Raw genomic sequence first — 12,900 nt, 5'->3', positions numbered from 1 at the left:
CAGGTCGTGATCCCGGGGTCCTGGGATCGAGTTCTGCATCGGGCTCCCTACAGACAGCCTTCTTCTTCCTCTATGTCTCTGCCTTTCTCTGTGTCTCTCATGAATAATAAATAATCTTAAAAAAAAAAAAAAAGCAGGTCTTGACCCAGTGGAATTTGCAATGTAGCTCCAGTCACTGATTGTGGCGAAAAGGACCACCTGTGCACCTAGAGATGGATCTTGAAGGAATGGCCACGTCATATTTGCAGACCTCAGGAAGATCTGTGTTCCGTGGCTTCTCCCCCCACCCACCCCCCTGATTCCCTTCTTGGACAAGAACCTAGAACCATCCTTATCTGCATGCAGTCACTCCCTTCCTTCCAGGGTGGGGTCCCCTCACCTCGACTCTATGGCCGTGGCGTCATGCCTCTTCACCCAGCCCCCCCACCCCTCTCCCAGCAGAAAGCTGCCGTGTGGTTTTCAGCGTGCACCTGATTACCGGAACCCAAGAGTGATGTTGGGCCCAGCAGGTCCCTGTGTCCCACTACCCGCTCCATTTCAATCCACACTGTCACTGAGTTGTCACAAACAAGGGGGTGTGGGCCGTCACGTGGTTGTGTCTGAGTAACCACATTCTCGCTTCCTCCTTTGGTGCAGGCCGTTGAGGGTTGGCGGGGACTACGGCCGGGGTGCCACAGCAGTGCTCGGACAATCTGGGCCTGGTCCCTGTCGCCAAGGCAGAGAAGCTGCTTCTCCGGGGCCCAGAGGCAGCTGTCCCATGCTCTGCGGAGCATGGAGCACGGTAAGTACCGGCTCGCAAAACCACACTGAGGGGCTGGGTGGTGGCCCTGGGACCAGCAGGCCTGCGTGACAGCATGGGGCAGGCCGGGGCAGGACCCGAACTCCGAACTAGGGCCCCGGGGGCTCCGGATCAACATGGTGGCCTTATTCTGCTGCCATCTCTTCTGGATTCTGCTACCTCGACTTCCAGCCTCCCCACCATCCCCATCAGGTTTGCCCGCAGCCCCTGCCTGAGGAGGGGGGAGTTCTCAATTTGAAAAATCAGAGAAATCAGGAACATTTCTCTAGAAATCATGCTACCCCCTCCTCTCATGTGGGGCACAGGGAGGTGAAGAGATTTGCTCAGAGCGGTGCTGGGGTTGGGTCCAGGCGATTCTGGAAAGGGTGAGCTGGTGCAGGATGTGTCGAAGCCTCGTAGCTACAGATCCACAACAATATTGTCTCCAAAGTTACGTTCTTCACACTTTTTAAAAAGTCGAGGGGTGCCTGGGTGGCTCAGTCGGTTAAGCGGCTGCCTTTGGCTGGGGTCATGATCCTGGGGTCCTGGGATTGAGCCTCAAGTCAGAGTCCCTGCTCAGTGGAGAGCCTGCTTCTCCATCTCCCCATGCCACTCCCCCTGCTTGTGCTACACCCATCAACACCCATAGACAATGATCAGGGCTCCTGTCGCCTCGAATTCTCTTCCTCCTTCCTGGACTCTCTTCCTTTCCCATCTCTGACTTCCAGTCCCAGCCCCAAGACCAGGCCTCTCGGCGGGCGGGGAACTCAGGAGGTGATTCTCCTGGCCCCAGACCCCTCCGTGGCTTCCTCCGGGGCTTGCCTGGCCACACCCGAGATGGTAGATGCCTCCCTCATCAGACTTGGCCAGCAGCCAGGGCAGACTGAAACCCAGAGGGCAGAAGGGGCTGGGCTGCCAGGCTGAGCACCCCCTGGGAAGCCTGGCCAGGCAGGAGCAGGACCTTCAGAGGGGCTGGGGAATCTTCCAAGAATGCTGTGCCCCCTTTCGCAGATGAGAAAATCGAGGCTCAGAAGGGAAAAGCAGCTGCCCATCATGGCCTGGCTGGGAGGTGGCTGAGCTTGGACTTGCGGCGGCCCCATCTGGCTGCAGGACCCTCGTGGGGCCCAGCGTGACCCCGGCCTGACCCCGGTCCAGGTCCCTTGGTCCCCTTTGCTGAACCTGAGCAAGAAGTTGGTGGTGGGGCATGGGGCTCAGGCTGGAAGGACATAGGACGGCTGCAGTGTGTCTGTGTGTCTGTGTGCTTGTCTGTCTGCCTGTCTACACAGACAATTCTTCAGACAAGCATCAGGTGTTAAACTAAAACCAGGTGTAGTTCTCTTTAAATTCATTTGTGTTCTCTTAAATTTAAATTCATTCATTTAAATTCATTCATTATCTTGCCTCCTCTGTACCAGGCTGGGAAATTTGGGGTTGAGAAGGTGAAAGTTGGTGAGGGTTATTTTGGTGAGGAGGGAGCAGAAAAGAATCTTAGCCATCACTGTGGCTTGTGCTCCTGCAAAGAGCTATGGAACAGTAAACAGGTGTATCTGAGGTATTAAAATGTGTGGGGAGGGATCCCTGGGTGGCGCAGCGGTTTGGCGCCTGCCTTTGGCCCAGGGCGCGATCCTGGAGACCCGGGATCGAATCCCACATCAGGCTCCCGGTGCATGGAGCCTGCTTCTCCCTCTGCCTGTGTCTCTGCCTCTCTCTCTTTCTCTCTGTATGACTATCATAAATAAATAAAATTTAAAAAAAAAAAATAAAATGTGTGGGGACGGGTGGTCACTAGGTAAAGAACAAAAACAAAAAACAATCTGAAAGGGCTCCTTGATGGGGGTCAGGGAAATGATGAGAAAAGCTCGGGATGTGCAGGATGGCAGGCCCAGTGCAAGAAGCTCTAAGGTGCATGTCCTGTGCACTTGCAGGTTGGTTGCTTGTCTCCCATTCACAGGTCCCCTCCTGCAACAGGCCTTTCATGAGCTCCCAAGGGTGCTGGGGACCCAGTTGAGACTGTACCCTGCAAAAGCTTGCAGTGGGCAGCTACAGAGCCTGCGCTCCACTGGGCAAATGTCACAATGCCTGCTAAGTGCCTGTCCGCTAAGCCCTGGACATGGGGTGTGAGCAGCAAGACATCTGTGGTTCTGTCCTTTTGAAGTTGAGGGTCCAATGGGAATGAAGTTTTAGACAGTAAACAATACTTTAAGCGGTTTAAACAATGGGAATGACTAGTAGTGCCTGAGCAACCCAGGATGGCTTCTTGGAGAAGGTGCCTATTTGCTCAGCTCTGGAGAATGGATGAAATAGAAGGCTGTGACTGTGAGGTGCATCTGGAGCGAGAGCACCCAGATTCAAGTTCCTGAGCCCTCGCTTACTGGGTACGTGACTCTAGATGCCAAGAGGGTCTCGGTTTCCCCATCTTTCACATGCGGGTCACAGAGGAGGTGGTAGGGCCTGACTGAACTAATGATTCATGCATAGCTCTTAGATCAGTCTCTGGAACATGGTCTACACTTGATACCTGTGGTTTGCAAACCAGGGATGGCCCGGGGCTTGCTGTGGAGATGGTTTTTTAGGACTCTCCATCCCGGCCTTCTCTGACTGTCAAGATTAGAAGCGTGTCAAAGCTATTCCAGGGTGGGGGATTTTTCAGGGATATGGCCCTGAATGCAGAAGGACAAAGATAACACATGGCCATTATTGAGCACTTACCGTGCTGAACACTCAACCTGAACCAGCTCACTTCAACCCACAGCCACCCCACGAAGTGTATGGGCTATGATTGTCCTTTGATCCCAGATGAGGAATCTGTGGCCCAGAGAGGGGAGTTCAGCTGCCCCAGGTCACACAGCTTGTGCGTGCCAGACCTGGGCCTGGATCTGGTTTGATACTGGATCAGTTGGGCCGAGAACTGCCCTGGGGCCCTGGGGTACACCTGGGCCTTGGTTTGACCTACTTATTGATTTGGAGCCTCCTCTTCTCTTGGCTGGCAGCTCAACCCCATGCCCTGAGATGCTCAGTTGCATTTCTTTCTTTCTTTCTTTCTTTTTTTTTTTTTTTTTAATATAGGGGGAAAGCTTATTAACTTTGGGCTGGTAATGATTTCTCGGATATGTTTCTTTTTTTTTAAATTTTATTTATTTATGATAGTCACAGAGAGAGAGAGAGAGTCAGAGACATAGGCAGAGGGAGAAGCAGGCTCCATGCACCGGGAGCCCGACATGGGACTCGATCCCGGGTCTCCAGGATCGAGCCCTGGGCCAAAGGCAGGTGCCAAACCGCTGCGCCACCCAGGGATCCCTCTTTCTTTCTTTCTTTCTTTCTTTCTTTCTTTCTTTCTTTCTTTCTTCTTTCTTTCTTTCTTTCTTTCTTTATTCTTTCTTTCTTTCTTTCTTTCTTTCTTTCTTTCTTTCTTTCTTTCTTTTTCTTTCTCTCTCTCTCTCTTTTTCTTTTTTTTTAAGATTTTATTCATTTATGTGAGAGGGAGAGAGAGTGCCGAGCAGAGGGGAGGGGAGGGGAGGGGAGGGGCAGAGGCAGAGGGAGGAGCAGACTCCCCGCTGAGCAGAAAGCCCACCATGGCCTGGATCCCAGGACTCGGGGATCCGATCACCATCACGACGTGAGCTGAAGGCAGATGCTTAGCTGACCGAGCCACCCAGGTGCCCTGATGCTCAGTCCTTCTGATCCTCTGCTTCCAAACCCTTGAGCGCCGGGATTCCCGGATCCAAGATTCTGAATGGGGGTCCCAAGCTTCTTGGAGCGCCCTGGTGTCTTTCCTGGGCGTCCCGGGGCGGCCGCGGGCTCCCTGTCTGGAGCAGGTTACAGCGGCCTGGGTGGCGCAAGGGCAGAGCAACCTGGTTTTAGGCTAAGGGACAGGAAATGGGCCGCATCTGACCTACCGTGTTAGGCAAGCAGGAAGACAGATGGGATGTAGCAGCTTTCTGCCCCTCTCCCAGCGCCCCTCTCCTGTGGGGAGTGACTGTTCCTGCTCTGGGGGCAGAAAGGCATAAGAGGAGGCGGCTTCACCCTTCTGGGCCTCGCTGTCCTGCCCCGCACGGTGGCCATGGCCGTGGGGAAGGGTCCGCCTCGCTGCCCTCACTGGGTCACACACTTGTCTCAGCAGATACTGAGGCTCCCTGCCACCTGCGGGACACAGGGCTCGCCCTCCGCCCCTCTCCCTGCCACCTGCGCAGCCTGGCTCATGGCAGTGGGGTCTGTGGTCCTTCTCCCCTGAAGCCCGTGAGATGACAGCCACCAGGCTGGGGTGACCGGCCGGCCCGGCTTGCCTGGCGCCCAGGTATGGGGCTGAGAGGTTTTCAGCACTTAACAACAGGAACATCCTGGGCGAGATGGTCACCCTAAATAGACCTGGGCTGGGAGATGGGGCTTTCCTGGGGTGCCCTGTCTTATCTCAACACACAGTGGAGGGGGGGTCTCTGCTCTCACTCAGGACCTGCAGCATCCTCACTGCTCCTGGCAGGAGGGGGAGGTAGGGAGGCTGTCGCATCCACCTCCCCGACTCTGAGCTCATTCCTCTGCATCTCTGTCCACAGCCCCGAAAAGACTCCCCCAGTAAAACACCCCCTGCTGGGTGCCAGCTATGGGGGACCTTCCCTGCAGCGTGTAATTTGATTCTCAGGGCCAGTCTTTGAAGCAAGGCCATCCATTTTACAGATAGGGAAACTGAGGCAACCTGCTCAGGTTACAAACACAGCTGCTGAGTGGTCTCTCCTCCAAGCTGCCTCTGCATGCAGGGGATGGTGGGGACGCGCACAGGGAGAGGGCAGTCACTGGGGAGAGCCCCTTCCATGCCTTCCTTCCCAGCCTCTGGGCTGCAGAAAGTCAGGTCCTGGGTGCCTGGGTGGCTGGGGGGGGGGGGGGTAAGCTTCTGCCTTCAGCTCAGGTCGTGGTCCCAGGGTCCCAGAATCAAGCCCCATGTCATGCTCCCTGCTCTGCGGGGAGCCTACCTCTTCCTCTGCCTGTGTCTCTGCCTCTTCCTCTCTCTCTCTGTCTCTCATGAATAAATAAATAAAAATCTTTAAAAAATAAAAAGGTCCTGAATCATCAAGGTGCCTCCTTCAGCCAGGAACCAGTGGGTGGGGCCTTTGTTCTCGTCCCCACCCTCCCTGTTTCCAGGAAGTGCTGAGGGCTCTGCCTTCCAGGAACCGAGAACTGCCTCAGTGGGGGTGGTGGGTATAAGTCTTCATGATTTTGAAATACGGACCCAACCTGGTGGCTTCTTCTTAAAATCCACCCTGCTCCTCCCCCAGGAAAGCAGGGCCAAGGTTACCCCCAAGCAGGAACTCCACCCGTGTGCAAAGACACTCTGCCTCCTAAAGGCAGGTTGGGAGGCAAAGAATGTGTGTGTGTGTGTGTGTGTGTGTGTGTGTGTGTGTCTGTGATGCATTTATTAAGCACCTACTGCAAGCCTGGACATTCAAGTCCATCATCTTGTTGCATTTCTTTAACAGCTGGATGAGATAGAGGCAGATAGTTATCCCCACTTTACAGATGAGAAAATTGAGGCTGAGAAATTCAAGGTCCTACAGCTTACAAGGAACAGAGCTAGGACCTGAACATCTTTGTGTCTCACCCCAAGGACTGTGTTCTCAATCCCATGCCCTGAATAGCACCTGGTACAAATGGGACTGACCTTTCTGGATGAGATAGCTTTCAAGGTATTTTTTTTTTTTTTTTAGATTTACTTGTTTATTTGAGGGGGGAGGGGCAAAGAGAGGGGGAGAGAGAATCTCAAGCAGACTCCCCCCTGAACTCGGAGCTGACACAGGGCTCCATCCCAGGACCCTGAGGTCATGACATGACCCAAAACCAAGAGTCAGATGCTTAACCGACCAAGCCACCCATGATTTTTTTCTTTATTTGATACAGAGAAAGAGAGAGAGAAAGAACGGGGGGAGGGGCAGAGGGAGAAGCAGACTCCTCACTGAGCAGGGAGCCCAGCGTGACGCAGAACTCGATCCCAGAACCTTGAGATCATGACTTGAGCCAAAGGCAGACACTTAACCAACAGAGCAACCCAGGGACCCCTCCATGGTGATTTTTGGATAACTATTTCTTTTACTTTTTTTTTTAAAGTGTTTTTCTCATAAATATACTATTTTCCAACAAGAAAGAAAAAGGGCAGACCTGCAGAAGGAGAAAACACAACAGACTTCAGCTCAAACAGCAGAGCCTGAGATTAATTTTTAGTGTATCTGTCAATTTCAAAAACTCACTAGTGGAATAAAGAGCTTAATACAGGTATGCAAAAAGGAAGACCCCAAGAGGTTTTCACCCAGGTGCCTTAAGGTCCTTTTTGTTCTTACTCTGCCTTCCTTCTCTCATCTGGGTCCCCAGCCACAGACACAATAAGCGAAGATCTCTTCCAAGGCTTTGCTCCTTCTGCCCCCTCAGCCAGGTCAGGTTTCTCCACAAAGTCTTCCTGAATCGTCATTGGGTTCCAGTCTGATCTCTGCCACTTGCCAGCTGTGTGCCCTCGGGCAAGTTGCTTTACTTCTCTGAGCCTTATCCCTCCATAGTAAAATGAAGATAATCGTAAAGGCCTGATGTGTCTGGTGCAAATATCATAAAGTTTGGTTTAAGAAATTATTTTAAGGGATGCCCGGTGGCTCAATCAGTTGAGCATCTGCTTTTGGCTCAGGTCATTATCCTCAGGTCCTGGTATCAAGACCCACATCAAGCTCCCTGCTCGGTGGGGAGTCTGTTTCTCCCTCTCCCTCTGCCACTACAACCTCTTGTGCTTTCTCTCTCTCTCTCAATTAAATAAATAAAATATTAAAAATTATTTTAGGACATGATCAGACTGGGGATTGAGTTGAGCCTAGAAATTCAGGGGCTTACGAGTAAGTTATAGTCACTCAAGCACTGATGAGCAACTGGTCTCTGCTCTGAATTATGTGAAGTACAAGGAAAAGTATGGGAAATGATCTGGGCTCTGCCCCCGACAGAGTGGGATTGCATGCTGCTGGGTCTGTTATGTCCGAGGAAACCAGGAATACCCGAATCCTGGCCCGGAACACAGCTGTCACTCACCACAGGATCCTTAAGTGCATGATTCTGAATCCCATGAACAACCAACCAGGGCCAGGGGGAGCATAAGAAGAGGGAGAGCCATCAAAAAAGCAGGGGCGCTCGCAATGCCAGGAAGAAGGACCAAGGAGATGGCTGCAGGGAGTGGCTCTGCCCTCTCTGGCTGCTGGCCAAGGGGCTGAAGGGTCACAGCAGAATGGCCCCCAGGCGGGTGAGATGACTGCCAGCTCCCTGAGGGCAGGACTGGTCTGAAGAGGTAAGAGGTTTCTCCTGGCTGTGGATGGTATAGCTGATGGCTCTGGGCCCTGGAGGACTTACAGGAGAGGCTTACTGATGGAGCCAAAGTAGCTGCCCTTTGCTGGGGCTTGCAATGGGAACAAAGTTTGAAGGGCTCCGTAGGTAGGCATTACCTGCTTCAACCTCACAATAAACTATGAGGTAGGTACTGTCATCCTAGTTGTGTAAGAGAGGACAGAAGGGGACAGACCAAGCAGAGACACCGAGAGAGGACGGGAAAAACTGAGAATCTGAGGAACAGGCCAGTGCCACGTAGGGTGGGAGCCAAGATGAAGGAAAGCAGAGCAGAGGGACACGGAGAGACGGGTCAGGAACGGACTCTAAAGGCCTCAAGTGTCCAAACAAGCAGCTTTATCCTGTAGACTTGTGGTCTCCAAACTCTTTGGCTCATGGACCCCATCGGTGGACAACGCATGTACATTGATCTATCTATGAATTGTAAGTAGGTACCGCTGGGCTCATGATAGATTAGAAATGTGTGCAAAAATTGAAATCGCAAATGGGTGACATAACAATATAACTCGAAGCTCTAAGAGTTTCTTTCTATACCCCAGTAGCCTGCCTTGCCCACAATTTTAAAGTTTTAATCAAAAAGGAGAGGAAGGCAAAAACTATGTCTATGCACTGTATAAGGAGAGTTGCAGAGCCCTCTGGATGGATCTATTCATGTGGAGAAACAGTAACAGCTGCTGTTTGCTGGGGAGCTACTGTGCGCTGGGTCAGGAGGGTGCTGAACGCTAAGTGCCTGCCCCAGATCAGACATAGTCCAGGATTGCAGTAGAGGGTGCTTGGCAGGCCCGGGGGGAAGCTGTCCTGATGTCCTTCTGTCCGTGTCTCCCTCCAGGTGCCATGCCTCTGCAAGTCCTCCTGCTTCTGGTTTTGCTGGGCTCTGGCGACAGCCTCCAGCCGTGGGAGATACAGCGGAGTGGGACGGAGGAGGCCCCAGAGCTCCTGCTTGCCCGGGGCAGGAGGCAAGTGGATGAGGAGCTAGAACTGGACGTATATGACTACGCCATAATAGGCACAGACGCCCCAGAGGTTCTCACCCCTGAGTCTATGCCCCTGACCCCTAAACTTCTGGCTGAGATGGCAATGTTGGGGCAGAGGAATTCTACGGGGCATGGAACTCCAGAGCCAGCCACTCTGGAGGCGGCCACAGGGGACTCTGCTGGCCTGGACGCAGGAGGGGTGACCATGGGGAACCTGAGCATGGAAGTGGCCACACAGGGGATTCCTGTCACACTGGACTTTCTGACTGAAGAACCGGCCACTACACTGCTTCCCACCACGGAGGCTCCACTCACAGAGGGGGCTCCAACCACAGAGCTGGCCACCACTGAGGTCCTGTCCACAGAGCCAGCAGCCACAGAGGCACTGACCACGCAACCGGTGGCCACGGAGGCCCAGTCCATGGAGCCTATAGTCATGGGGACCCTGTCCACGGGGCCAGAAGTCACGGAGGCCCTGACCACGCAACCCGTAGCCATGGAGGCCCAGTCCATGGAGCCTATTGTCATGGGGACCCTGTCCACGGGGCCAGAAGTCACGGAGGCCCTGACCACGCAACCCGTAGCCACGGAGGCCCAGTCCATGGAGCCTATTGTCATGGTGACCCTGTCCACGGGGCCAGAAGCCACAGACGCCCTGTCCACAGAGCCCGCTGCCACAAAGGCCCCGTCCACAGATCCAGCCACCATGAAGGGCCCGTCCACGGCACCTGCCTCCACAGGGCACCTAACCACAGTCCTTGTGCCCTCTGATCCTCAAAACAGCACTAATGTGACAGGAGGCGATTTGTCTGATGCCTTCATCAAACGATGGAAAAATAGTCAGGGCCTGCCCCCCCAGAGCTCCGCGGTGCCGCCCCCCGCGGAGGGCCCGGACCGCATCCCCGTGAAGCAGTGCCTGCTGGCCATCCTCGTCCTGGCCCTGGTCGCCACGACCTTCCTCGTGTGCACCGTAGTGCTGGCCGTCCGCCTCTCCCGCAAGACTCACATGTACCCCGTGCGCGGTTACTCCCCCACCGAGATGGTCTGCATCTCATCCCTGCTGCCCGAGGGGGGCGAAGCGCCCACTGCGGCGGCCAACGGGGGCCTGCCCAACGCCAAGAGCCAGGGCCTGAGGGCGGAGCCCAGGGAGGGCCGGGATGGGGACGACCTCACCTTGCAGAGCTTCCTCCCTTAACGCCTCCGCCTCCACCACCCAAGCGCCCCCTGGCCTCTGCAGCCTTCCCAGGCCCCCTCCCGGCCACCGCTGAGGGGAGCAGAGCCTGGGGAGCTTTAGGACAGGGCGGTTGCCCCCCAGGACGTGAAGCAGCTGAACTCCCACAGCCAAAGCAGGACCGGTGAGCGGTGGGCGAGCCACCTTGCTCTTCCTCCTGCCTCCCTGGCTCACGCCTGGCCGGGCTCCCTCTCGGGCCTCCGCCGCTGAGGTCTCTTCCCGGTGCACCAAGGAAGACCCAGAGTCTTCTGGTGGCTGTGGTCACCATACAGGAAGGAGGCTTTGGGGGGAGAAGTGCCAGGTTCCTGAGGCCATTCCTGGTCACCCCTGCCCCCCACTGGGAGGCAGTTTGGGTTTTCTTGGGTATCTCTCAAGGGAACCCAGGGTGAGATCCTAGCCCATGGGGTCTGGGGTGGGCTTGGAGAGCCCAGGGCTCTATCCTTCTTTGGGACCATGTGTACCAATGGGCTTCCTTCCAGGAGTAACCCCCATCCTGCCCTCTCTCAACTGCTCCTGTGTCCACATTTTAAGGTGGACTCTGACTTGCTCACTCCCCAGCCCAGGGCCTGGCACAGGCCCTCAATAAATCTTTGATGAACAAATGATGGCAGAAAGTTTCAGGGTATCGGGGTGACTCCTCCTGGTGGGGGAGCTGGTCCTTTGGGGCCCACAGACTTTTCCTTAAATGGCCGAACATATTGTATGCTTTGCAGACCACGTGGTCTCAGCTGCAACTTCTCAGCCCCACGGGTCCTCGTAGGTGGAATGTGGTGATGGGACAACGTGTCACAAACGAAGAAGGGGTTGGCTGGGTTCTAATAAAACTTGATTTCCAAACAGGCAGCCGGCTGGATTAGGCTCTGTGTTTGCTGACCCCTGATTTAAGCACTGGGGGACCAGATGGTCCGGTTTGTGTGGGACTTTGTGTGATTTTAGTGCTGGGAGCCCCGGGTTGGGGGAAACTCTTCAGCCCCAGCAAATGGGGACAGTCCGCCGCCCTATTCAAGCAACACTCACCGTGTGCCCACCTTACGCAGTTGGACCCACACTGATCCCAAGGGGCAGATCCGAAAGTCAAGGCTTCCCTAGTGGCTTCCCCAGTGGCCAAGCCGGGATTCAGACCCGGGATCTTCCACCTCCCGATGCTTTTCTGTCACTTTGGTATCAGGAGAAGGACGGGAGGCTTCAGGCACACGGTTCAACCTTCTGGAAGAGGAATGCAGCTCACCTTGCAGGACTTTCTCTCTTCTAGAAAAATACCTCTTGTGGCCTGTTGGGGAGCCAAGGGACCCCTTCACTTTGGGTTGTGGCCTGCGGAGAGTTCAAAGACAGGGCTGAGTCCTGGTAGGTGTGGGCTGCAGCTGGAGAGGGGACACCCGGGGACAGGCAGGAGGCAAGGTGGCAGGCGTTGGGCCAACAGGGCAGAGTCAGAGAGGTGCAGGGATGTCGGCCCCGCCCCCTGACGCTCTAGAACGAGTGTGACCCACGAGCAAGGTGATCAAGGTGATTTGGTGGGAGACGGGTGCCCACCCTGGGCCGGGACAGCTGACCCTGCAAAAGGCGGGATTGCACATTATGAGAAACATGGGTTTGCTTGCTCTTTGCAAGTGATGAGAAAAATCATGCGGGGGGCGGGGGGGCGGGGGGACGACGACGTGGGGGGAGGGGAGGGGCTCGATATTACGAAGCCTGAAGGACTTGGGGGACATCTGAGCAGCCTCCGTGGGGTCTTGTCATCCCATCCTCTGGGCAGGGAGCACGTCCCCAGCCCCACCCCCCCTCGCCGCTGGAGGACACTGAGACCCCCCCAAGGGCCTGCCCTCCCCGGCTCGCGCTCCAAGGCTCGGGAAGGAAGACGGGTGCTCGAAGCAGCCACCAGGGGGCGCCCGCCACCAGCTCTTGGGGCCGTGAGAGGCCGGGGCTGGGGGCGGGGGGGCTGGCGAGGGCGGAGCAACCGGCTCCCTGGTGGCCTGGTACCCCAGCCGCCCGGTGCTTGCCAATGTCGCTGGTGTAAATACTCCCAGGGCTCATTTTTGAGCAGCGAGCTATGTACACAGTAAATGCGACAACAGACGTAAATAATCTCAAGAACATAGGAGCAGAATGTAGTAAAATAATTAGGAAGTGATGAGTTTTGAGTATTAGAGGTGTATATATATATATATAATTTAACTTATTGCACAACTGGCTTACAGAATTCTGAAAATCTAACAATTGGCCCTGGGAGATGGCTATAGGCTGGCTCCTGTGCACCCCTGGGCCCTCCTCCTGCCCCGACCTCCTCTCAGCCTTGAACCCCTGCCTGAATCGCTCATTCATCCATTCAGCACATCTATTCCAAGCACAAGCATCTGCAACATCTCCCTCCCTGCCCCTCCAACAGCCTGGGAAGGAGGACTCAGATTCTCCTCGTTTTGCAGAAGAAACAGGCACAGAGAGGCGAAGTCACCTGTCTTAGGAGACACACAGGATCTGGAACTGGAATCCAGCCTTGGAGCAGAAAACCATGTTGCTACCACAATGTCATGCTGCCCTTGCGGCCCCTGTGGGGGTTCTGG

The 12,900-nt window shown here is 55.0% G+C and overlaps 1 protein-coding gene and 1 long non-coding RNA gene across 2 annotated transcripts; one reads left to right on the top strand and one right to left on the bottom strand.

Moving 5' to 3' along the window:
* The first annotated feature begins 568 nt into the window (after nt 1–568).
* On the top strand, nt 569–11,185 carry SELPLG (selectin P ligand). The gene is made up of 2 exons (XM_025986643.2): nt 569–781; nt 8,967–11,185. Exons 1-2 carry the CDS (start codon nt 772–774, stop codon nt 10,304–10,306), a joined length of 1,350 nt encoding a protein of 449 aa, XP_025842428.1. The 5' UTR covers nt 569–771; the 3' UTR covers nt 10,307–11,185.
* LOC140594155 (uncharacterized) lies at nt 6,637–7,071 on the bottom strand. Its single transcript, XR_011994661.1, has 2 exons — nt 7,012–7,071; nt 6,637–6,922 (listed from the first exon to the last, which is right to left on the bottom strand). It is a non-coding gene; the product is annotated as an uncharacterized lncRNA (long non-coding RNA).
* Nucleotides 11,186–12,900: the final 1,715 nt, after the last annotated feature.

This window comes from Vulpes vulpes, chromosome 10 (assembly GCF_048418805.1).
Source record: "Vulpes vulpes isolate BD-2025 chromosome 10, VulVul3, whole genome shotgun sequence".
Lineage (NCBI taxonomy): Eukaryota > Metazoa > Chordata > Mammalia > Carnivora > Canidae > Vulpes > Vulpes vulpes.
Note: the sequence above shows the minus strand (reverse complement) of the source record. Positions and strands in the feature narration are given on the sequence as shown.